The sequence below is a fragment of the Mycteria americana genome, chromosome 8 (assembly GCF_035582795.1).
Source record: "Mycteria americana isolate JAX WOST 10 ecotype Jacksonville Zoo and Gardens chromosome 8, USCA_MyAme_1.0, whole genome shotgun sequence".
Classification (NCBI taxonomy): domain Eukaryota; kingdom Metazoa; phylum Chordata; class Aves; order Ciconiiformes; family Ciconiidae; genus Mycteria; species Mycteria americana.
The window spans coordinates 31964235-31989656 of record NC_134372.1 but is presented as its reverse complement, the minus strand read 5'-3'; the positions used below and the strand labels follow the sequence as shown (position 1 = coordinate 31989656).

Here is a 25422-nt window from a genome sequence, read left to right as displayed (position 1 = left end):
CCTAGTATCCTCTCTCCAGCAATGGCCAGAAGCAGATGCAATGGGAAGAATTTAAGAGCAGGGAAAACATATATGATACTTAATATTTTCCCAAACTCCAAAGATGCAAACTAGGAACTTTGTGAGATAGCTACTGCTTAATAAATTTAATGGTTTTCCAAGAAATTCTCACCCTTAAGTTTACCAGATTTTCCTTTAAATCCATATTAAATTTTAGCATCCACAATTCCATTGAACAACAAGCTCAGAAGTTCAATCACAGTGTGCCTTGTCTGTGTCACTTTGGAATATATTAACTAATTTGACATATTAGCTGACAAGTGCTAATGTAACACTTAAACTCTATGAAACAAAATGAGATAAAAATGGAAAAAGTGGTTTATCCAAGTCCATCACCAGAAAGAGTCACAGTGGACAAATACCTGAGAATCCAACAGTCTTAAAAAAAAAAAAAAAAAAAAAAAAAATCCTAATCAGAGATTGAAAAGTGAGGGGGGGAAAAAAACCCCAAACTACTCTTGAAGACAGTAGGAAAACCAGTGTTTGAAATGTTCGTTGTTGAAATTATTTCCTGCACTTATGAAACATGTTTTCTAAGGAATAATTATCTGAGAACACCTAATGAAAAGCAAGGGCTTTGAGGACCAGAATTTACTTTTGAAGAAGCAGCAATATGAACAAGCAGATCTGTGATTGAGCTTACTGCAGCTTAATTTCAACATGCATTCACCAGTGCTATTCACTTCATACGAGAAGTAAAAAATATGGGAGTGGAAAATGTTTTCTTTACTTTTTTTTAACCTTTCCACTGAACATACCTAGTGGTTAAATATTGTAAACCAATGGAAATGTTAATTGCTTCTTAAAATGTGCTTATAATCTTTTGTAAGCCATGTTGCTTAAACTATCCATAGTGTTTTGGTAATTTAAGATTTTCATTTTTGTTGTGGACTGTTGGTTTGGACGTAGTAAATATGTGATAGGTCTCTTATTTGGACACTTGCCAAGAGAAGCAAATGAGATACAAGTGTTTCAACCACTACCTTCTCATCAGGGGTTTTTCAGGTGGCCAATATATTTGATGCTACTTTGGTGTAAAATAATTTGGATTGTCTGTATAAAGACTGGTGTCTTGTGTTTCATTTGTTCTGTAGAATGCCAGAAGAGGCTTGTATGCTGGAACAGTTACCTCATTTTCTATTACGCGGATCTGATGCTTAGATACTATATAAAATATATGTTTTAGGACAGCTCTTTATCTGTGATTTTTTTTTGATAGTTTGTCATCATTCTGCAATTATGCCACTGAAAACATATTTAAAGAGGAGTATTTGGCACATTTCAAATAGGAAAAAATAAATATTTTGACACCCTTTAGTTAAAAACAAATCAGATGAATTGGTATTGTCCATTTACAGCGTAACCTTTAAATCTGAACAAATAAATAATTGGTGCTTGTTCATTAGAATTTAACGAATTTATTCAGCACAATGTTGGTTCTTAACATATTCTGAGAGGTTCTGAGATTTCTTACAGATAAAACTACTGGGTTTTGAATACAGATTCTCTTTTTTTTACCTTTTTTTTTTGAAGGGCAAAAAGGATTCATGCAATTCCCTCATTTTCACCATTGAATGACTTATTAAACATAAAAGTTTTGCATGTCAGACAGCTTTGAATGATTTAGATTGTTGTCCATAGCTATTTTTTTTGAGTAAAAATAAGAGAATATATATTTTGCAATGATAAATTGTTTATGATAAATCATTTACTGTCATTATCTGCAGATAGTATTTATGCTAACTTTGTATAGTTTACCATTGTCAGTTAGTTTAAATGTTGGATTTTGCATCTCTTGCTCATTTGTAGACTCAAAATATGTGTGATACAGAGGCGTTTGTGATAGTAAGGTAACTGCTTGCTTGTAGAGAAACTCAGTAACAGTAGTAGAAAATACTGTCAACTGTAAAGAGACATATTTTTCATTTTTCAGACAGTGGTGCTTCCCGAGTTTTATGTTAAGGAGAAGATGGGACTTGCTAGTAGATGTGGTGTTATTTTTAATCTTGAAGTTAAGTAGACTAGTATATGGCATTCATTTAGATGTTGGGGGGTTTTTCCTAACAGAAAGCTAATCATCACACTGGGTAAGAAGCAGAAAAGAAAAAATGAATCTTCAGATGAATTGTCTGATGCTAAGCAGACTCCACAGCGGCCATTGAAAGATGAAGACTCACAGGTAAGTAGTCAGAATTTTTCCCTTTTAAATTTGTGTGTGTTGTTATTCTACAGGTCTTCCCTCTCTCCAAAAAGTTATACTCCTTTTGACACAGTGATGGTTACTTTCTCACTGCTGTCTGTATCTCATAAGTAGAACCTGATTATCAACTACTTTCCTCAGTTGAAAATCAGAAAATCCTACAGGTTAGAGTCCTGTTTCTGTAATGGGACATCAGTGCCCTGCTTGTATCTGTTTCATTTCAGTACAGAAGTCCATAGATTTGAGACTGTAAGTACTCACCTGTTGAGCTGGCAGTTAGACCTGATCCTTACTTTGGCTGACTTTGTGGGGGAAAAATGTAGAGATTGCCTAATAGAAGGGACATTTATCAGTGAAACTGGCTCTTTGAGAACATTTAAAAGGCTCATTTCAAACTTTAATGTTTTTTTCCGAGTTCTGCTTCTGTAGAAACTGAAAGAATTGGTTTCTTTCAGTGTTGGATCTGAAGGGAGAAATGATCAATATGCTGATAGGCTCTATTTGCTTGTGGAATACTTCTGAAGGAAGTGCCAGATCAAGAATTAAAGTGGTGGAGTCATTCCCTTGAGGAATATCAACCTTGTAACTTTCTGCAATTTTTCCATAGGTTGCCCTGGTATAATAGTAGCATAGCTAATTATTTACAAAACTTATGCACAAAGAAGTATGAACTGTTTGTAAGAGATTATATCCTATTCATGCGTATGTTAGTAACAATTATAACTTCCTTGCTTTAGGGCAAACTCCATAAAAAGTAAGGTTATATGCTGGAAATGCACAGGTTTTTATCCCGTGGCAATTTCATCCACAGAGATGAAATCAGTATTCAAAATAAGGTGGTGTTGAGTAAAAATTAATTGCATTATTTGGTGACAGTGTCAGAAAACAATTACGAGATCCTGAGTTGACCTTCAGTATTTCACAGATAATAATGCTGGGGGAAAAAAAAGGATCAGAAGCCATTTATCAGAATGACTTTTTATTAACTTAAGTGATAGCTTGTCTTAGGTAAAGGTTAACTGGAAGGGAACATGAAATTATTTATAAGGGAATTTGTCTTGGTATAGAAAGTCCATTTAGTACATGGAAGGAGATGAAAGCAGGTTCGGGAGTACTGTCACTTATCAATAGTGTTCTGTAATCAGATAGGTATAAACTTGTAGGCCAACAAGTATAATACAAAAGACTGAAGATTATTTCTTTTTTTCTCATTGCTTTTGGTTTTTTGGATATTTGATTTTTAGCATGACAAGGGTCATCTTCAATTCTAGTGTGGCTAGACAGGGAGTATCATCAAATCACATGATCCTGGCATGAAGGGAACAGAGGGTAGAGACAATAAGGGGTGACATGGGATAGAAAAAATTATACTGCAGAATGTCACAGCACTGTCCCATCTATCCCTGAAGGAGTTTGGGAGAAGCATAACAGGAAAGACATAAGTTGGTTTACTTCATTACTTCATTCTCTCTCTAGTTTTCAAACATTTTCATGATTTTCTTTTCCTGTTGCAAATAGGTGTCTGTTTCTAAGCTCTGGAGGGCAATTTTAGGCCTTTTTTTCCCCCTAATTCATTTTGTATGCTTAGTTTCACAGTAAGTGTCTTCCTTAAATATGTTATTTCTCGGAAAAATGTGTGGTACTACTTTATTTTGTGCCTTAGAGCATTTGTTTGTGACGATGCTTATCAGCTCAGGGAAATAACAAAGTTTTTTTCAAACAACTCAGGTTATATATTAATATGTTGGAGAACATAAATCTGTGATGTTTTGTTAATCATTTCATACTTTACGAAAAGACATAGCGAGAAGGATTGAAAATGCCAGTTAATGCCTCATTAGGTTTTGAAAAATTCAACAAATACTTAATGAGTAAAACTTGAACCTGGTTCTTAATTCTTCTTTCCTAATTCATACATCATTTGCATTGCTCCTATTAGCTGGCATTTAAAAAAAAAATCTACTTCTGTCAGCAAACTATTGTTGATTTAACTATAATGTGACATTTTATGTCACATTAATGTGTCTGTTTAAATCTGAAGTTTCTTTTTTTGTGCTAACACCCCACCCCGCACACACTCACTTTTTATTGAAGACTAGCTAATCTGGCTACATTATTGTGGAAAGCTGATTGAATGGTTTCATATATGCACTGTCCCAGCTTCTCCAGAAGAATGGTGATGCCTATTCTTTGATTTTTACTGTATATGTAGTGTTACTACTCTACCTTACTAAAATACTTGCAATGTAGTTGTTGAAGTATAGCTAGGTCTTTTACCAGATACCAGCCACACCAAGGGCTGAATTCAACAGTCAGGAAGAAAGTTCCTGTGCTGCAGTCTTACTGTTACTTAATATCGGCTCTGCAGAAGCCAGTATGACCACAGGATTTTGGTTTTTGTTCAATTCTCAACTTGTTGTTCTCCCGACTGATTACTACAGTGTATTAGAAGCAGCAGTGGCTTTTCCTAAACAAAAATATGCTTTCCTGTGTAGCTCAATATAATTAATTCATTTTATAGAGAGTGTTTTACTTTGCTGATTTTATTTTTGTGATTATCAGTTCTCTAAAGCAGATTGCACTGTTTTCAAATGTTAGCTGACTAGTTTGATTCTGCTATCATTATTTGTCCAATGGATTTACAAATTAATCTTATGGTTAAATATGCAGTGTCTCATATATTGGTACTCAGGGGTGGAAAGGATATGCAATATCCTAATAATCTTAAGTATTTGAAACTTAAACAGTGAGTGAGAAGGAATTATTTTCTTAGACTGAACATGATTTCTCCAGCTGGAACTTGTTGTCCTCAGATTCTTGCAGAAACAGGAGTGGAAGATTAGGGAGAGAAACCACAAAGCAAGCCAAATGCTGCTGTTAAACAAGCTTGATTAAGGTGGAGGAGAAAACAAATACATTAACAAAGCAACAAACTTTATTAGCCATCAGATCAGACTTCATCAGCAATCTGACCAATATGATCTAATGAAAATCTTCGTAATTTTTTATATAGCACTGTTTAGCAGAGATACTTCAGCATATTTTGTATCTTTCATTCAGATTCTTGAATTGGACAGTAACACACTGCTGTTACACTGCATTATGAAATTGCTGTTGAAATACTGATACTTATGGGAGATCTGTTATATATCAGCTTTGTTCCCATACCCTGGAAATATTGTTCCATGTTTGCTTTTGAACTCTAAAAATAAAAGTATCAAATGGTTATATGAAACAGAAAAAAAAAATTAATTGATCAAAAATAGTACATGGCTACTTCTGTCCCTCTGTGATACACATGTTTTCTATCAAATTTTGGCCTTGTGTTTTAGATATAGCTGAAGTATTGCTTAGAGTGTCCCAAACCTTGCAATTCACGTTAGAGTAAGATTTTGGTAAAACCTATTTTTATTCTCCTGCATGCAGAAGAGAAGATCAAATCGTCAAGTTAAAAGGAAAAAATATGCCGAAGAAGGAAAACAATCAGAAGAAGAAGCTAAAGTTTCTGTGAAAATCAAAAAGAATTCTGCCCCTTTACCTGCTGAACAGCCTTTACAATTATTTGTGGTAAGTAAAAACTGGCTTGGTCTGTAGTGGGAACTTCCCATTTGTCTCAAGTAGTTCAGTGAATAAGGCTCCTAACTTGGAAGGAATACATTATTATTACTAAGCCATAGTTTATTTAATGTAACATCTTGCTAAGACCTTGAAAACTACAAGAAATGGCTATTACTATTTTCTTCTTTTCTATAACAGAAAAATCATTGACTTAACTGAACTTAAGGGTAAGGATAAGACTTAAGGGCCGGTATATCTCAAATAATGTGTTACACTGTGTAAGCGTATGAAAAAGCTGTATGCTAATATTATCGTGACTTTCAGAAGTATAAAATTAATTGAGCCTATGGGCATCTCTGCTTACTGAGATTTTTAAAAAGGATACTCCTCCGTTCCCCCCCACCCCCCACTTCAGGTTTACACTTCACTGTTTAACTTGTCTCAGCTCTGGTACTCAAACTTACTGTTGAGCCATTCTAGGTAAATAAAGTGGCAGGAAAGAAACAGGGGGAAAAAAGTGTTTGTGAGATGTTTGAAGGAATGCCGAAGTTGTAAGGGAAGGAGAAGGATAGTATGATTGGGAACAAATCAGACAAGGAAGGTAGGTGACTTTTTATTGGAACCAACCTTTAAAGATTGGCTCTTTATCTCTGGAACCACAGCTTCAGTCTTGGCAGAGCTAAGTAAACCCATATCTGTGTCACACCTAAGCCCTGCTGGAATTCCCAGACACGACCTTGCCTGCCTGATTCCACAGCACATTTGTTATCTATGTTCAGAGTAAATCTATTAAATTGAGTTTGACACATGCTGGTTTTGTTTTATTAAATTTTTTTTAACCTGTCTGCCAGAGTTCTTATTTCTCCATATCTGTATAATGAAATTCTGGGTATGTCCGCTGCATCACATCAACTCAGTAGGGCATTCACAGTGAGTCTGTGTCTGGAAAGCATCAGAATCACCATTGCTTGCACTCTAAGTGTGTTTGGCAGGTGAGCATTGCATCTGATGCTCTTTGGAAGTTGCAGACATACTGTACTTTTGCATGTATTTCTCTCAGGATATAGACCTGGATTTTAAGTTTACTCCCAGACTTCTATGAGAATGTTAAGAGAATGCTACTGGTGGACATCAAGTCCGCCTTTATTGTTGATCTTTCAACAAGCCACTTGTGTTTGAAGGTTTTAAGCTTGATGAGTTTGAAGAGAGGGCATTTACTACAATTTATAATGTCATTGTTTTCCTGTTTTAAGCCTGATCAGTTTTGAAGAGAGGGCATTTACTGCAATTTATGTCATTGTTTTCCTGCATTTATAGGAAAATCCAAGTGAAGAAGATGCAGCAATTGTAGACAAAATCTTATCCTCCAGGGTAATAAAGAAAGAAGTAAGTGATTGTCACGGAATAAAGTTGCTTATTTGAAAAAGGGGGTTGTATTTTATTTTTACGTTTTACATTTCCCCTGAATTTCCTTTCCTAGATATCTGCTGGAATGACAGTAGAAACAGAAGAGTTTTTTGTAAAATACAAGAACTAGTAAGTATTTAAAAGTTGTTTCATTGGAGGTGTTGACTGAAATAAGTACCATATTAATGTACTAAAGTTTTGTAATGTTTGAAGATTACTTATAACTAGATTTTGTCATCTTTTGAGATTTTTATTTACAAATTTAATCTTAAAATTGCTAAGAATCTGCATTATATTGTTAGTAATAACTTTTAAAATTATCAGTATTGTGAAACCAACACTGACCAATAAGCTGACAGCCATTATTGCCAAAAGAACAGAATTTTTAGAGAAGACACATTTATTAAATTCAGCAGGGGCTACATGCCTGAGGCTAATTTTAATTTCATGAATTTAAATCAGAGCTGTTTTGTGAACCTAAATTAGATTGTGCCATACATTTAGGAATGGTTGATGTAGGAGTTGGTCTTACTGTTTTAAAAGGAAAAAAACTTCTAGCGATAGACGTTATTTTACATCAGAAGCAGGAAATAAAAAAAGAATGAAGAAGAAGAAAACTTTTTCCTTATTTTCCTATTTTAATTTCATACCTATCTTTCTGTCACTACTCAGTTCTTGATGTTGAAAATGCAAGCAGATTTTTAATTTTACATATGTGAGTAATTTCATGAGATTCTTGCTAATAAATGTCATTTTTTTTGACACTCTGGATTCACATGTTTCTGGAGACCATTTAGCTCTTGTTTTCTGAAAGGGTAAAGTCTATCTTTTCATCCGAGAATGAGTAATACCCAGCAATAGCTCTTCTTTATTTCTAGCATATCTTCAGAAAGCTTAAGAAGTGATGAAAATATATTAAAAAGGTGTGAGGAAGAAATATATGTACTTCTGTCAAACCAGTCTAACTTCAGAAAGGCTCACTTGGGGTGCAGTTAGATGGTGTAGCTACCGGTGCTTATGCTTCCTCCTTCGACTCTATTACTTCATGCTTCTCTCCCAACCCAATCTGATGGCATGTTCCTTTATGCCATGGGCTCTGATGTTCCTCACTGATCTTTTAATGGGCTCAGCTGTATAGTTCAGCAGTACCTGTGAAGAGATGTTCACATGAAGTACATGAAAAAGTTAGATCCAGTATATTAAGTACTTTATATCTCTGGGTATTTTTCTGATAGAGCTGTCAGATTTTAAACTCTATTTATTTAAGCTTACTTTAAATACACTTGTTTCTTTTCTTAGGATACATGAAAGAAATTCGTGACTCCATAGACTTCTATGGATCCTAGCCCAAAAACACTGCCTTAACTAAATGCTGTGAGATGCTTATTTGGAGGAATAAATCTTTGATCTTTACAGTGAATTCTGTCTTAAATGATAACATTTTCTTTTTTAAGTGAAATTGTGGTTTATAAAATATATTATTTTAACTGTATATTAAAAATAGTAAGCTTTTGCTTTCACTAATATGTTAGTGTTCTTTCACTAATATGTTAATGTTAATCTCTGTAATTTTAGCTCTTATCTCCACTGTGAGTGGGCCACAGAACAACAGCTTTTAAAGGATAAAAGAATCCAGCAGAAAATAAAACGATTCAAACTACGGCAAGCACAAAGAGCTCACTTTTTTGCAGATGTGAGTATGAAGTATACAGTTAAATAAGCTTTTTTTTTCCTTGTAAAATTGTGATTAATAGTTTGCTTTTAAATAGAACAGCTGAATATTGAGAAGTAAAAATTAGCCATCGGAGTTGGGGTTTTGGTTGCAGTAGGGAGTTGTTTGTTTAATGTAATTTTAAGAACAAGTCTTCTGGAGTCACTGAACTAACCTGACTTGCATGGTTTAAAATTGAGATTGTTTGGGTAACTACTTAAAAAGTGGTAAGGAGGGAAAGATTATGTTAGTATGGCTAGTTTGTCTACTATCAGCACTTTATCCCTAAATGACTGCATTTTCTAATCTAATGTCAGATCCCTCTTCAGTGCCAGTTGCCAAAAAAAAAAGGGGGGGGGGGGGATTTTAAGGTATGTGCAAAAGCCTCAATAGTTTCCAGCTGCCAGATTCATTTTGTGTACAATGAGACCAAATCTTAGCATATAGCAGGACCAAGTCTTAGCATATAGCAGCTTTTTTTTGCCTATCTACTGGTTTTATTAATCTTGCATTGCAGATGGAAGAAGAACCTTTTAATCCTGACTATGTTGAAGTAGACCGGGTATTAGAAGTATCTCTTTGTGAAGATAAGGACACTGGCGAGGTAAATATATCTTAAAGCAAGTCAGGAAGGTACACCTCCAAGTAGTGTTTGATAATGGTAATTGTAGCAGATTTCAGAGTAACACCTTAATGATTTTTTAAGCTTCAATAATATTTCTAATGAGACATGACAATCTTGTCGTTTCCTATGCTAGCCATGTATTTTGAAATAGAAATCAAAGTTCAATGGCTTATATTTTTATTAGTATTAATAGGTGTTGTGGTTTAACCCCAGTTGGCAACTAGGCACCACACAGCTGCTTGCTCACCCTCCCTGCCCCCCCTCGCCCCCAGAGGGATGGGGGAGAGAATCAGAGGGGAAGTAAAACCTGTGGGTTGAGATAAATACAGTTTAATAGGACAGCAGAGGAAAAGAAAATATAATGATAAAAGAATGTACGAAACAAGTGATGCGCAGTGCAATTGCTCACCACCCACTGACCGATGCCCAGTCCATCCTGAAGCAGCAATTGCTGCTTCCCAGCCAGCTCCCCCAGTTTCTATACTGAGCATGACGTCATATGGTATGGAATAGCCCTTTGGGCAGTTTGGGTCAGCTGTCCTGGCTGTGCCCCCTCCCAGCTTCTTGTGCAACTGGCAGAGCATGGAAAGCTGAAAAGTTCTCGACTAGTATAAGCACTGCTTAGCAGCAACTAAAACATCAGTGTGTTACCAATATTATTCTCCTACTAAATCCAAAACACAGCACTATACCATCTACTAGGAAGAAAATTAACTCTATCCCAGCCGAAACCAGGACAATAGGTCATAGTAGATAAAGCTTAGGTAGTTACTGACATAAATGTGAGGTTTGATAATTGCCCTTGTGAGTTCCAACAAAAGGCTGATCCCATGTACTGTCCTGTCTCTCTGATAGTGACATGGGGTCACTGCTGAAAAAAGCACAACAAGGCAGTGCAGTGGTGGTTCCCTATTCCTCTCTAACTCTGTCCCTAGGTTTTAGGCAACCAGTGATGGTGAGGTGTTTTGATAGCTACTAGTGGACCTTTCCCTCTGTATTTATCAAAACCCTTTTTTTAATTTAAAGTACCTCTCTGGAAAGCTATTAAAGAACCCAAACATGGGATTAGAAAATAATAAAAAAAAGAAAACAGAAAAGTAAATCAAGCAAATAAATTGCCAAAATTCACAAAGAGTCTGAGGCAAGCAGAGAACAAAGACTGACGAAGTTGTTGATTAAGGCTGTTGGAATAGCTATGATACTTATTCTGTTCTTCTAGATAGTAAAATGAGCAGACTTTTACCCAGTGATTTCTGCATTAATCTTCCTAAAGCAGGGTTGAAGGTTAAAATTGCTTTTCGTTGTATGCAGCAGATTTGTCATCATTACACTTACGGGAAAAAATGTGGTGTTGTCATAAGATTTTCCCCCAACTTCTTGAAAGATGACTTTTTATTTGTTTTTTAAATATTTATTTACTGAATCTAAATAAAATAATCTGCTTTGGTTCGATCTTTTGAGACTTTTCCTAAATTTTTATATATGTTGCCCAGCAGACCTGTAAAGCTTTCAATTTTGTTGAGAAGACCTCTGTTTTAGGAACTTTCTCAAGCTCTTTGCTTTAGGCTTAGGTAGCCTCATTTGGAGAGCAGAGGAAATGTTCTCAGTAGCAACTCTGTAGTTAACCTCTGTAGTTAATTCTGCCCTGCCGCACTGTTTCCACAAACATCACAAACGTAGTAATTTATCTTTCCTAAGACTAAGATTTACTTGTGGGTAAGTGGGATTGAAAAGTACTCCAAGGGTCTACAACAAGTGGTAGAGTATGAGAATCCAAGGGTAAGTAGGTAGATAACAGGAATCTACATCGACCATTTTTGAAAGTATCAGAAATGTGCTTTTGTTTCCAGCTCTCATGTAAGCTAGCTACTCAAATAGTAAGGCATATTAACAGTCTGTATACTAAATTAAAAGCTGATAACATTCAGAATTTTCTTCTGCAGCCTGTTATTTACTATTTAGTAAAATGGTGTTCGTTGCCATATGAAGACAGTACGTGGGAGCTGAAAGAAGATGTAGATCAAGCAAAAATAGAAGAATTTGAACAGTTGCAAGCTTCCAGGCCTGACTCAAGGAGATTGGTAAAATTATACCCAATTTACTTGTCTGTCTTGGCAAATTGGATTTGTTTTTTCCAACTTTAAACTTTTGTGTTAAAACATAAGGCTTATTGACATTCTGTGTAAAGGATCTGCTACCTTTGTTACCTAGGAAAAATAATATTTTCAGGAAGGTATAGATAAATATTCTCATCTAATTTGTTACTCTGTTAAAAAAAATAAAAGTTTTTGTTTAGGAAAAAATACGAAGTGCTATAACTTTCTGAGCTTCTGAGTGATGAGCAACACACTGAAACTGGCTTTCACAGAATCTAAACACCGTTAAGACAAGGAGAAAACAGAATGAAGTATAAACATCCTGTTAGAACAGAGTTGAGTCTTGTGCCTCAGCACTGAAGGAAATTGGCAAATGAGATCTGTCAAACAGATTCCGTAATTACTTCCTGCTTTTATTTTTCTTGTCATAAAGGGCTAGCTGAAAGGAAGAAAAATACATGTAATAAGGAAATGTGTTTTATCTTTAAATTATCAATCTTCTGTCTCATAGAGCAGGAGAAAACAAAATAGTTCTATTTTAAGTCATGTGTGTCATTGTCAGAGTAAGATGTGTCCCATGTGGTGTAGTACAACACTTGTTCTAACTTACTTACTTTACAGAACTGAATATGCACAGTGTTTTAATTTGTAGGCTTTGGATTTTATTTTAATGGTTTTTCCATCTACAGATAATGACGGTAGTCACGATTAATGTCTTCATATTATATTTAGTTCATTTTTCTAGTATTTATTTAAAATCCTGCTATTTTGGCATGTGGGAAGAAAGGCTTTTATATCTCTCCATTTACCATATTTGTCTTTGAGAGAATAAGATTATTAAAGTGCAGCTGTACAACTGACAGTCATCTTAGCATCAGCAACAAGTATTTTTTTGTTCCAGGCTCCAGCAAATACAAGAAGGTATTTGCTGACTGCAGCCCTGCGAGCAGGAGCGTGGCTGCTCCTGGTGTGGGGGAGTGGACAGATGGTTGCTTGTGGGTGAGGGGAGGAAGCCACAGCTGCTGGGGAAGGACAGCTACTGCTGCACTGAGACCTGGTGTCAGGTGATGCTGACGTTGGCAATAGAGAGATACAAAATCAAAAACTAAAATTCAGAGCTGCTAGATAAGGCCACGTGAGTCTAGAGTGAATTCAAGCTTTTATAAACACTGAGACATGTAGCAGGGGGGAAGTACAGCTGATCAGAAAAGCTTTTACTAAAAATATTTTGCTTGAATGTGTGAGTTTGTTCACATTGGGATGCAGAAGCTATCCAAAGAGAGGTGTTTTCTGCCGGAATCCTACCTAGTATCAGTCAAAAACATCATGATTTCTCTGTCAAGTTGCCTGCTAAGCTAATGGCCAGCCTGTTGAGTCTCCAGGCTTTGGGAACTTGTGTGTGTGTATATGTGTTTGTGGTTGTTTTTTTAATACATAACCTGTCAGCTTTCCTCTAGCTTGCTGGGGACATTAAGATGATATACCTTGATACAGTCTGTTTTGTCACGTCCTTTGTATCATGATCCTGCGTATGCTGATAACTGTCTTTCGTCTGATCCCTTGGTGAAATTGATTCAGGGAACTAAACCACACACAAGTCTACTTTTTTGTATTCCTGGTGTTGGCTTCTTGAGTTGGCTGACTGTGAGGTGGAGTGATAAGCAGTGACTAGGGCAAGTGCTGAAAGGAAAGGGATCACAGTAACTCGGTGTAGATTGCCCAGACTGCTTCAGGACGGTGGCATCAGCATCCAGAGTTACTTAGACTTCGGGGATTTTGGTAGTCCCAAATACTCAGTTGGCTCTGGTTGTAGGACAGCTGTTCTTAGAGCTTCCAAAGTGAAACTTCATATATTCTTGAAGTTTCTCATATAAATGAATTAGTGTTTCAAATTACCAGTGCCAAGCTATTTGTATGCTTAGTTTTAGAGATCAGTTGCTTGATATTATTATATAGTCTCCAATTAATTTTAGAAGTATTAATTTATATAGACAAATAAATACAAATTTCAGGTTTCTGCAGACTAGTAATTAGTAAGTAATGTTAACAGTGATACCGTCCCAGTTTTAATGTTGTATAATTACATTCTAAATCCGAATTGTTACACTCAAGAAATAATGGGTTAAAATGTTTTGGAAAGAGTAAATTCTGTACCAACTTGCACCTATATTAATCTTTCCCTTAAAGGACCGACCACCTCCAAACTCCTGGAAGAAGATAGAACAGTCCAGGGAATATAAAAATGGCAATCAGCTCAGGGAATATCAACTGGAAGGACTTAACTGGCTCCTATTCAACTGGTACAATAGGTATATGCATGGAATGTTTTTTAATGTACATTTTATACCATATGGAGTGAATCACTGTTACTGGGCATGAATACTGGGCATGTTTTAACTAAATTTATCTTGACTTCTCTGCTTATAGCTAAAAGGGTGTAGCTGGAAAAAACAAATTTCTCTTCCTTGGGGTGTACAAGTATGTTTTTGTCAACAAGATTAACAAAAAACAAATCTGAAAAGAATAAAACTAACCTAACTGAAAATAAATTTTCAATGGCTATGAGGAAATTAAAACAAAAAGCAACTTCCATCAAATACAAGCTTTCAGAATTTTTGGAACAATGGGGAAACGCTTGCATCTTTCAAAATGATTTCTAGAATTAATATGTATTTCAAATAAAGTTACCTCTCTTCAAAAATAAGGCTAGTAAATAATTGTGTTTTCTGTATTGTAAGCTAAAGTTGACTTTTGTTCATTAATACTATGATGTATTAACAGGAATATAATAACTTTCAAGATTTTTTTCAGAGCTATGTATTTTCTCTATATTTAAGTTGGATTTCTATTCCTGAATCTTCCTGCTTGCTTTATTTCCAAAATATTAGTTGCCTGTCCTTTATAGAGATTATGTCAACAAACATACCATTTTACCATACAGTTTCATGATCTGCAAAAGAAAATTTTGGTTTAATTCTCAGTCAAGCACTACATAGCTGTGTGAACATCTGTGCTGGAATGTATGGCTGAGGGTGAGCACCTAGTGGTACTTCATGTAGTAATTTGGTTATGTGCGTCTGTCTCAGTTTTGGAAACGAGGGGAAATTTGTCAGTGATGCTATAATGCACTGCTTTTATGTGAGTGTAGCTGGGATACTTTCCATGTGTGACTTTGATGGAATCTTCGTTAATTTGTAGCAGTTTTGTCAAGGTGAGTGTACGTGTATGAAATCTGATTAATTTTAATTCCTTTAATTAGGGCAGATGTAGTCCCAAAAGAATGTTTCTGGAATAGTTTTCTAGGAGAACCTCGTGGAACATTCCATGCTTAGGTTTTGCTGGTGCTAAACATGATTGAAAGCTTGTTGTTTTGTGTACCGAGTTCATTCTTTCACCGTAACGAGGGAACGTTTGCAAACACACTCACAGTGCCTCAGTTTTGACTATTGTTTTAAACTGGTATATTTGAGCTTTGTTTTTATAAATTGTCCATTTGAGTAACGGCTTTAGTGTCTGTACTTTCTTTTATGCTAATAACAAATAAATATATTTTACTTTCAGGCGAAATTGCATTTTAGCAGATGAAATGGGTCTTGGCAAAACCATTCAGTCAATTACATTCCTCTATGAAATCCTCCTGGCTGGTATAAGAGGGCCTTTTCTGATTATAGCTCCGCTTTCCACTATAACAAACTGGGAAAGAGAATTTCGCACGTGGACTGACCTTAATGTTGTAGTGTATCATGGAAGTATGATCAGCAGGCAGATGATTCAGCAGTATGAAATGTACTTCAGGGATTCCCAGGTATTGTAATGTCACTTGTATGCAATAACTTACCTAAACCCTGTGTCAGGTAGTAGTAACGAAAAGTATAGTTCACATTATCTGTACGTATGTCTTAGTGAAAGTCATTTTACACCCCATGATGTGTTTTGGGTTTTTTTTAAGCTTTTTACGTATCAGAATCTTTAACATAGGCTTACTGAGTAAATTTTGTGAAAGTGGTTGCAGCAAGATGGATGTTGTTTCAGTATGCTGAGTAATTTTGCAATTGAATAGCAGTGATGCTGATACTCATGTGGAGATTAAAGTGTACACAGATGGTTGCAGTTGGGTCCTGAATTTGAAGAGCAGTGAGGAGAAAAATACAGCTGATTGAGCTCTATGTTACCTTTAGGTAGCTGTTGATTTCCTTTTGCTAGTATAACTAGCTTCATCTGTGTACAGTTTGCTTTTCTGTCTGAAATACTTCCCATTAAATAACATGAAAAAACCCTTGAAATCTGATTATTTTAAAAGGGGGGGGGGGGGTGCCTTTTCTACAAAATTGATAAGGCTGAAAACTTTTTTAAATTAGTGCTAAATATTAAAATGACATCTTGTTTCTCTAGTGAGTTATTGTATACTGCCTATTGAAGGCCTTACATATGCTCTTTGTCAGACCAGTGGAGTAGAGTAAGCTGGATAAAAAGTGTTCATTTAGTTTTCAGGTGATACTTTTATTACTTGCTGTATGAGTGCTAAATGTATTACCGTCATACATTTTGATTGATTGACTGTAGGATTTTTTCCTGTCAGTTAGTCTTTCAGATTTTCCCAGGGTTAAAAATGTGATACTATTACATGCACCTTTTGAAACAGTTTCATTAGATGGTTAAATCTGTAATTTAAAAGTGGTTACAATTTTTCTGTTGGTTAGACAATATTGGATTTGTGGCTATGGATAATTACTCGTTAGTATTAATTACATAGTTATAGAGATGTAATACATGTGTATGGGATGACAAAACAATTCATAATGTAAAATCTGATGTTGGGCTCTTGATAAAAATTTCAGCAACAAAATCTTTAAATTGAGTAGATTCAAGGTAATAAATCTTTTGTGTTGATGAATCTCTAGGGACGTATCGTTCGAGGTACCTACAGATTCCAAGCCATTATCACAACTTTTGAAATGATTCTTGGTGGGTGTCCAGAGCTAAATGCAATTGAATGGCGGTGTGTTATTATTGATGAAGCTCACAGACTGAAGAACAAAAATTGCAAACTCTTGGAAGGACTAAAATTAATGAACCTTGTGAGTAACGATTTTTCACTTTTTGGGTTTGATTGTAGTTAATTACAGTACTGTGATAATAAATCACAAATTTGGTTTACGTGCCAAAAAAGATCTCTCAAGCAGTCTTTCTCAGGTGATATCTATTCCTGATACTCTCTTCAAATGTATGTATTTTTGATAGCTGATGCTGATATGTCTTTGATGAAATAAAATGTGGCAAGTTCTAACTAAGCAGAATCTATTTTTGATGATACTATTCTATAGTGTGTGTTAATTATGATGAAGATTTCATTTAAAATATGTTTTTAAATAATAAAATAGTTTCTGTGCAGGTTTTTGTGCAATAATTAATGTTTAAAAACCTAGAAAGTATTTTAAACATGTTACTTAACAATAAAAACAAGCAAGTAATAACACTACTGCTACGCAAGTAGTAGAATTTAAAAGGTATTGTCTAGTCTTGTATTTAAGGTCTTATTTGTTATAGTGAAAGATTTTAAAAAGCAGATACTGCCACGAATCTTGAGGCTTTTGGTGCGTTACTACAAGATTACCATGACTAGTTTTGCATTAGTTTCTTTTACTTCATTATTACTTTGATACACTTGTTGCTACAGGTTCTCAGAAGTAGTCTTACTTGCTTTCCGATACATGCTTAGGGGTGTATTTTCCACACTATAGAGAGAGAGGGTTATACATGTGTGAATATTACAGACAAAAGTTGAAGTGTTCAGGCATTTCTTCATTAGAGATGTGGGAAGACAGAATTTAAAGAAAATACTTATTGTTGGTTTTATAAATCTGTTTATCTGTATTACCTGTGTATTTAGTGACAGCAGAACTGGTATTTTCGGGTTATGACACTCGGACTCAACAGAAATTTTTGCAAATGTGTGCACGTAAGGTCACATGAGTTTTGTTTCCTTTCATAGGAGCATAAAGTGCTGTTAACAGGTACCCCACTGCAGAACACAGTAGAAGAATTATTTAGCCTCCTTCATTTTCTTGAACCATTGCGTTTTCCTGCTGAATCTACGTTCATGCAAGAATTTGGAGATCTTAAAACAGAGGAACAGGTATTACATATTCAATAAGTTTGTTTTGAGCTTCAGTATTTAAGCATGACTTCCTTGAAGGAAAAACTTTTGTTTTGTATAGTAAGTGTTACTGCTCCCCACCCTCCCCTTTGCTCCCCACATATCACCTATGATTGTTTTGTCATGCAATTTCTCTAAACTGTGCAGGCAGTAGAAATCAGTTAAGTATGATATTTTATGTTAAAGGATTATTTTTACTTTTTTGGGTTGGTTTTATAAATTTGATAAGTAAATAGTGAGAATAATAAAAATTGAAGTTTTCTGGCTTTGTAGGCAGAGTCTTTGCAGACAAATGCTAACAAGATACTCTTTTTTGGTTTGGAGTACCTAAAAAAATTCTTCAGTAATTTGGGATTAAAAATAAGGCTAATCCCATCTGGAAATATTTTATATAAGTCTAGGAAAAAAAATTAGTGATATGGAGTTCAAAAATTTTTAATTAAACTACACTGTTACTTTTTCATGTTCCAACAAACTGTTGTGTTTCATTTAGGTTCAGAAACTGCAAGCTATCCTGAAACCCATGATGCTCAGACGATTAAAGGAAGATGTAGAAAAAAAGCTGGCTCCTAAGGAGGAAACTATAATTGAAGTAGAACTAACTAATATTCAGAAGAAATATTATCGAGCAATTTTGGAGAAAAATTTTGCTTTCTTATCCAAAGGAGCAGGGCAAGCCAATGTACCCAATCTGGTTAACACTATGATGGAACTCAGAAAGTGTTGTAATCACCCTTATCTCATCAAAGGTAAATACATGATAAATACCGATTTTTTTTTTTTTTTTTTTTTTTTTTTATACTACTTTCGTACTTTTATTTAAAATATGTAAGAACTTTTGTTGTAATTCTTTGGTGTTTTCATCAGACTTGCCAAGGATTGGATTAGGTGGAAGCATTTTTTTGGTAGATGGTAAGGCAAAGTTGTGAGGCAGTTACGTATTTGAGGCCTGAAACATGAACTTGTTGTTTTGTAGCATTTCACAGAACATTTAGAAGCAATTATCTCATGGAAATGTTATGTCTCTTTGAAAGCAGTATGAAAAAGAACTTCTAGAGCTGACTTTTAAAATTAATGCTTCTTGCAAGTGATATGGTCTGTGTCAGTCTTCATTGCTTTTCTCACTTACTTGTAACTAACTTGGATGTTTTTCCTACTTCAAGAAAATACACTTTAAGCTCTTAAAGTTTTTGCTATGATTTCAGTCATAGTGGGGCTTCAGAAAAGGTCTTCAAAATACTGTTTTTAAGACTCATGTCCCATTTGAAATATCACAGAGACAAAAGGACTTGTGGGTTTTAGTTGTTTTTTTAGACAACGCTTGAGAACAAGTTGTATTTTCGTTTTTGCAGTTTTGGGGGGGATTCACCTCATTCTAGGTGTTTTTTCTGTGGCGTTCTGCTTAAAAACTTAAGACTTGTTTTCAAAGAGCATAGAAATAGATGTTCTTGCTAGACTTTAGATCCATGCAGAACTTTGTTCTGTCTCCAGCAGTGGCTAATGGGGGATATTATCAGAGCACCAGCACTGATTTTGGTAACTTAAGTCGTGTAACTCAACAGAGATATTTGTGTAGATACACCTATAGATACAGAAATACGTTCTTCGATAGGTGCTGAAGAGAAAATCCTCGGAGAGTTTAAAGAAACGTATAGCCCAAGTGCTCCTGACTTCCATCTGCAAGCAATGATCCAGTCTGCTGGTAAATTGGTTCTTATTGATAAACTTCTTCCAAAAATGAAAGCAGGAGGCCACAAGGTCCTTATTTTCTCTCAAATGGTGCGCTGCCTTGATATTTTGGAGGATTACCTTATACATAAAAGGTAAGACACTGCATATTCTGTCTCCTGTAGTATATTGTTCTCAGTGGGTGTATCTTTGAATGTTAGTGCAGAATTAATGATTACTGCATACCAAAGATAGGAATTTTTTGTTGTTGTTGTTAATCGCTGTGTAACTTGCTGTGTTCTGTAATGGTTTATTGTTTATTCACCAATAAATTAAAAACTTCAGAGAACAACTAAAAGAGAGGTTGTTGAGTAAACCACGTGCCTTCAGTTTGCTGCTTTTTCTATTAAACGTTTTTGTATTTATGTACTGTTTATACATTGCCTGTCAGAAACCAAGTAAGTTCAAGTTCAGCGTTGCTCATCCAAACCCCAGAAGCATAGAATGTGTTCTTTACTTACATCGTGTTGAACTTGGACCAGACAGGGGTAATGCAGCTCCTTACTCCCAACAGAATATGAGTACAAAACGGTAAACAACTGGAGGTTTGGGTTTTTTATTAATGTAAAAATAAAAATGTGCTTCCTATTTTTCCTAAATTATTATTGCTTTGAATTTTGCAGCAGAACTAAACTGCCAGCCATAAAGCAGCTCCTTAGATCAGCTTTTGCTGTCCCATATAATAGCACCCTTTGATTATACTGTTCACTCCACTGTTCACTCCACGGAAACTAAGGGCTTATTTAAGCATGTGACTAAATACTATGCATAAAGCCTTAGCACATAAAATCTAACCTTAAACTTGGTTACAATCAGTAGTTGCTATATCAACCTGAAAAACTATAAAAAGGCATAGTTCTGGTTGCTTTAATATTCTGTTTGTTGGAATGTACGTACTGCTTTGAAGTGTATATTTGTCTGTGAACTACATAGAGTTAACATGTAAAAAAATAAAAATTCATAAAAATGTCAAGCCTTTCTGCAGTGGATACTGGAATGTATATTGAAAATCATTAGTAGATTATATTAATACTTCTTTTTGTGATAATTTTGTGTAACTTCTATGCTTCTATGGTTTTTGTTTTATAAAGCTATCTGTTTGAACTGAGAGCTCAACAGTTTGTATGGTTTATTTTAATAAACTAATTTTAACTTCATAGTAGTACTTATAATCCAGTATGGAAAATACTCCTTTTTCCTGTAACAATGTAACATCTAGACTAGTGCAGCATACCTACAGGTAGAATCTTCTGAAATCTGTAGAAGCTGAAACTTGCTCTGTGCTACTGTTTGATTAGAAATGTTAGAGTGCACATGTGATTAGACTTAATACTTAACAGAATTCATGACTGTAGGAGACGGCTGCCTGCCAAAATGCCTGTGGTCCTATGGGTTATCTGCTGTGCCATTTTATAGCTGATTAGAAGAAAAATGGTTGTGAAGCTTTTTGACCAGTAGATAGACATCCAGCATCTTACTCCATTTACAACGTACAGAAGTATTTGCTTCCAAGTATTTTGCTTGATTTCAGAAGTTTCATAGGAGTCTTTCTAATTATCAAAGGTAACAGAAATGACAGTTTTACTTTAGGCTTTTAAATTTGCTGGTTTTAGTTAGGAAGCCCTGGATTCATTGATGCCTTGATAAAGATTGTTAGAGGTGCTGTCATGTCATTTTTGTTCCATTTCTCTTAATCTTGACAGAATCAGTATGCAGTTTGTCCAATGACAGCTCACCAAGTACTGCTTTCTGCTTATTACTTGGTTACCTCTAACATGTTCAGACAATTTGGTATATAATACAGAAGTACACTGTCCTGCTTCTGTGATCCTAGGCAGGGATCCAAGCATAATAGCATGTGAAAAACTTCTAAGTGTCCACATGGGACTTCAGGTTTTGGTGTGTTTTAATGCAACTAAGTGCCATGGTAATACATGTTTCCTGGTGTGTATAATCGGGTACTTGCTTGAATGGTCAAAGTTCAGAAGAACTTGTCTTAAAATGCTCAGTGTTTGGACTTGCTGATGTGTATTAGTACTACAGATAAGTGAGTTCTGTCATGATTCCTGGTTATGTTACCAATTGATGACCAAAGTTAGTTTATATCACTTTTATTCACTGTAAAGAATAAACATGCAAGCAGGATATCTGTTCTGATCTCTGGAATGATTTGTGTCTGTGTATCTGTGGTAATTTCCAGATACTTGTATGAACGAATTGATGGTCGAGTACGAGGGAATCTCAGACAAGCTGCAATTGACCGGTTCAGCAAACCAGATTCCGATCGCTTTGTCTTCCTTTTGTGCACCAGAGCTGGTGGTTTGGGCATTAATTTGACTGCAGCAGATACATGTATAATTTTTGATTCTGACTGGAATCCTCAAAATGATCTGCAGGTAAATTCCTTTAAGCATAATAGCGAGGCCTAAGAAGTCAAACGTGGTTGATATAAATGTGGTCACTTTGAATATTGTCTCTGTTTTGAACATGCATCATTTTGAAATGTTCAGGTTTTTTAAGGCATATGTTTAATGTTTTTTGAGGAATACTTTCTGCTTGGATAGGAGAGGTCGTCTGGGTTTGGCTGGGTTCTAACGTTTTCTGTCAAATTGATTACTCTTTAAAAGCACAACACAGATAAACTAAGTCAGTGAATTGATAAAACCCTTAAGATTTTGATGATGTTATGAAACTGGGGGTTAGATTTTGCATATACTGACTAACACAGTTTATGGAAAAAGAGCTGTTCAGCTAAAACATAAAATATAGAAAAGGATTAATATGTATTAAGAAAGAGTGAATTAATCAAATCTAGGAATTGGATGCTGAAATTGAATCCATTCTCAAGTTGCAACTCCTTTACCATTTGTATCTGGAGATCAGATAACTTAAGAGCTAAGCATGCCTTTTTATCTAGTATTACTGCAAGGGGGAATACCATTCAGTAGCATTCAGGATAGATCATTTATCTGCATTTTACTTACTACACTGTTTTTAGTAAACTGTTCACAATGTGGAAAATGTCTGATAGCTTCCATTTACTTAAATGTGAATTGACTTCCTTTTGAGTTCATACTATTGTTTTTCAGATTGCGCTACAGTAGAAACAATTTCTTAAAAGAATTGTATCTTATTCCTAGATAAGTCTAAATGCTTATTGCTGTTCTCCCTTCCTTCAAAAGGCTCAAGCCCGTTGTCACAGGATTGGTCAGAACAAAGCAGTGAAGGTCTACAGACTGATAACGCGTAACTCCTATGAGAGAGAGATGTTTGACAGAGCAAGTCTGAAACTGGGACTGGATAAGGCTGTCTTACAGAGTATGAGTGGAAGAGAAAACAGTGTTGGTGGTGTATGTAGACTTATTTCTTGAAATAACTTTTATTTTGCTTTTGTAATCATGTGGAAACTATTTTAAATTAGAGAAGCTACCATTTTTCTGTTGTTTGCATCTCATGTTTTCTGATGTGGACTAACAATATAGTTGACATAATTTTAAATGTAGTCAGTTACTCTGATAAATCTTGCACTATTTCTTGCCTCTGAATGTCTAAGTTAGATAATGTCAAAGTTAAAACAAGGAGAAAAGTTTCCCTTTGTTTCCTTGTATCTTCTCACATTAATATAATGTGTTACTTTAATATAAGATGAGATTTACATCTAGTATTAACAGGTAATTTTTTTAAACTTATGTTCATCACTGTGTTGAGAATAGCCAAAATGAAAAAGACATACCTGTAAAAATGTGTACTGTAACCACATAACAATTTATTTCAACTGTCAACTAGACTTTTCTCTTAGCTTTTAATAACCTAGATTTTAAGTTTATAAGGCACAGCTAGGTTGCATAAGCATTGGAAAGGGAAAGAGAAATAGGAAAGGCTTTGGGGGATTTTTTTTCTCGACTGTCTAAAACTTATTTTATTTGCTCAGATCCAACAACTCTCCAAAAAAGAAATAGAAGACTTGCTTCGAAGAGGTGCATATGGTGCCATTATGGATGAAGAAGATGAAGGCTCTAAATTCTGTGAGGAAGACATTGACCAAATTTTGCAGCGTCGTACTAAAACTATCACAATTGAATCAGAAGGAAGGGGCTCCACTTTTGCCAAGGTGCAGAAGCAGCAAGTTGTTCTTTGACAGTATAGAACTGTAAACGTAATTGAATGTTGTAAAGCTTATGCTTTTTTTTTTTTAAAGCTATGTTTACTTTACTTAATGTGTGTGTATGTTAGGTACATTTTGGGGGTTCTTGTATCTGTGTGTTTATATTAACGTGCACATAGCAAAATCAGATTTGCACACACAGATAGAGTAAATGCCAGGTGCAAAGAGCATGCTTGAGCAAAGAGGAGTAGTAGGTGTGTGCTGCTTTTGAAAAGGCTAGGTTTTGTGTGAAATATAATGGACTGCATTAACCAAGAATATTATAACAGTTTTGTTTATAGATCCATTGATCCATTTGTATTCACATATATTAAGAGCAGGGGAAAATGTATACAAGACAGTCAGTAATAAGATTAAAAATTGTCAGGCTTATTCTAAAAACGCCTACACATAAAATATAGTTTGAACCATTAGCTTTTTTGGTAAGAGTTTGAAAAGCAAAATAAGAAGGCTTCTAAAATAGCAGGGGGTGGAGTGTATATGTATGTACATAGAGGGAGCTGAGAACATAAGGTCTTAGGAGTAATAGTCTAGAATAAAATTGGACAGACATTTTCTAATTTTTGGTGGGTAAGAGAAAAACAGTAATATCATAGCATCCAAAAACCTATGCTGGAAAATTGGATGAACAGAACAAAAAGTAAATTTGGACTCTTCAATTTCCAAAGCATGTGCAAATATGAATCTGAACAAATACAAATTCAGGTAAATTAAAAAATACATAAATAATTTAAAAAAAAAAATCAAGCAGTATAACTGAGCTTGGAATGGGTACTTCACAAATGCAGTTGTGACAATTCCAAAAAAAAAAAAAAAAAAAAAAAGCAAAGCAAAAGGAAAACTTTTACAACTACATGTATATTTATTATTTATAAATATACATTTATTTAGGCGCTCTTATATCTTGCTGATTGTGGGTTAAATAAGAAATAGACTTCTAAAGAAGAGATAGGAAACCAATTAGGGAACATCATCATCATTGTCTTTTTATCAGAAGAGTTAGAAATTTTTATATGTATTTACTCTTTTCCCAAAAGTATTGTATCAGGGTTTCTTAAATGCCTTCTGAAATTAAGCTTATTCCATGCTCTCAAGCTTTGATTGTTGGTAGTTTAAACACTCCTTTGAAATTTCCCTCAAGCGAGTACTTCTGCATAAGATGAAATCCCCAAATGCTGATAAGCCTCCTCAAAAGATTCTATTTTCTTCCATTCAAGTGATTTAGATTCAGACTTAGAAGCAGAAGAATCTTGCTGCTTAATGTCCTGATGGTGTATAAAAGTTCATTAGATTTTTCTGATATATTATGGATCTGATTTTAAAAAATTAAGGGGGAGGAGAACTTTTGAATTGCTTTGCAGTGTAAGTAACTTCTAAAGTCTTAACAGCTGCTTGGGAGATTTTTGATGGAGTAAGGTTATGCAGTCTTTACGGCACTAAGGCATTCAAACTCTAAAAACTTTTGATGTATGATGTTGGTAAGATTTAGTTTTATTTATTACAGGCTAGTTTTGTTGCATCTGGAAACAGGACTGATATTTCACTAGATGATCCCAACTTCTGGCAGAAATGGGCCAAAAAAGCAGAAATAGATATCGATGCTATCAGTGGTAGAGTAAGTATTTATCTTTTTTAATGCACATTTTTTCACTTATGTGCTTGCTGATGAATTCTGGAATAGCATGTGTAGGACTTCTGGTGCTTTTTTGATTAAT

At 35.0% G+C, this 25422-nt stretch overlaps 1 protein-coding gene across 5 annotated transcripts in view; it reads left to right on the top strand.

The window, feature by feature from the left end:
- CHD9 (chromodomain helicase DNA binding protein 9) overlaps nucleotides 1-25422 on the top strand; it is a 102371-nt gene that overhangs the window by 52861 nt on the left and 24088 nt on the right. For all 5 annotated transcript variants that reach the window (XM_075510626.1, XM_075510627.1, XM_075510625.1 and 2 more), the window contains 17 exons: nucleotides 2128-2239; nucleotides 5687-5827; nucleotides 7136-7204; nucleotides 7299-7354; nucleotides 8801-8918; nucleotides 9454-9540; nucleotides 11505-11642; nucleotides 13845-13966; nucleotides 15219-15462; nucleotides 16559-16735; nucleotides 17650-17793; nucleotides 18308-18563; nucleotides 19427-19637; nucleotides 21743-21938; nucleotides 22725-22892; nucleotides 23474-23653; nucleotides 25212-25322. In XM_075510626.1, the coding sequence (XP_075366741.1) occupies nucleotides 2128-2239; nucleotides 5687-5827; nucleotides 7136-7204; nucleotides 7299-7354; nucleotides 8801-8918; nucleotides 9454-9540; nucleotides 11505-11642; nucleotides 13845-13966; nucleotides 15219-15462; nucleotides 16559-16735; nucleotides 17650-17793; nucleotides 18308-18563; nucleotides 19427-19637; nucleotides 21743-21938; nucleotides 22725-22892; nucleotides 23474-23653; nucleotides 25212-25322 (2530 nt within the window). The remainder of the gene's footprint in view (nucleotides 1-2127; nucleotides 2240-5686; nucleotides 5828-7135; nucleotides 7205-7298; nucleotides 7355-8800; nucleotides 8919-9453; nucleotides 9541-11504; nucleotides 11643-13844; nucleotides 13967-15218; nucleotides 15463-16558; nucleotides 16736-17649; nucleotides 17794-18307; nucleotides 18564-19426; nucleotides 19638-21742; nucleotides 21939-22724; nucleotides 22893-23473; nucleotides 23654-25211; nucleotides 25323-25422) is intronic.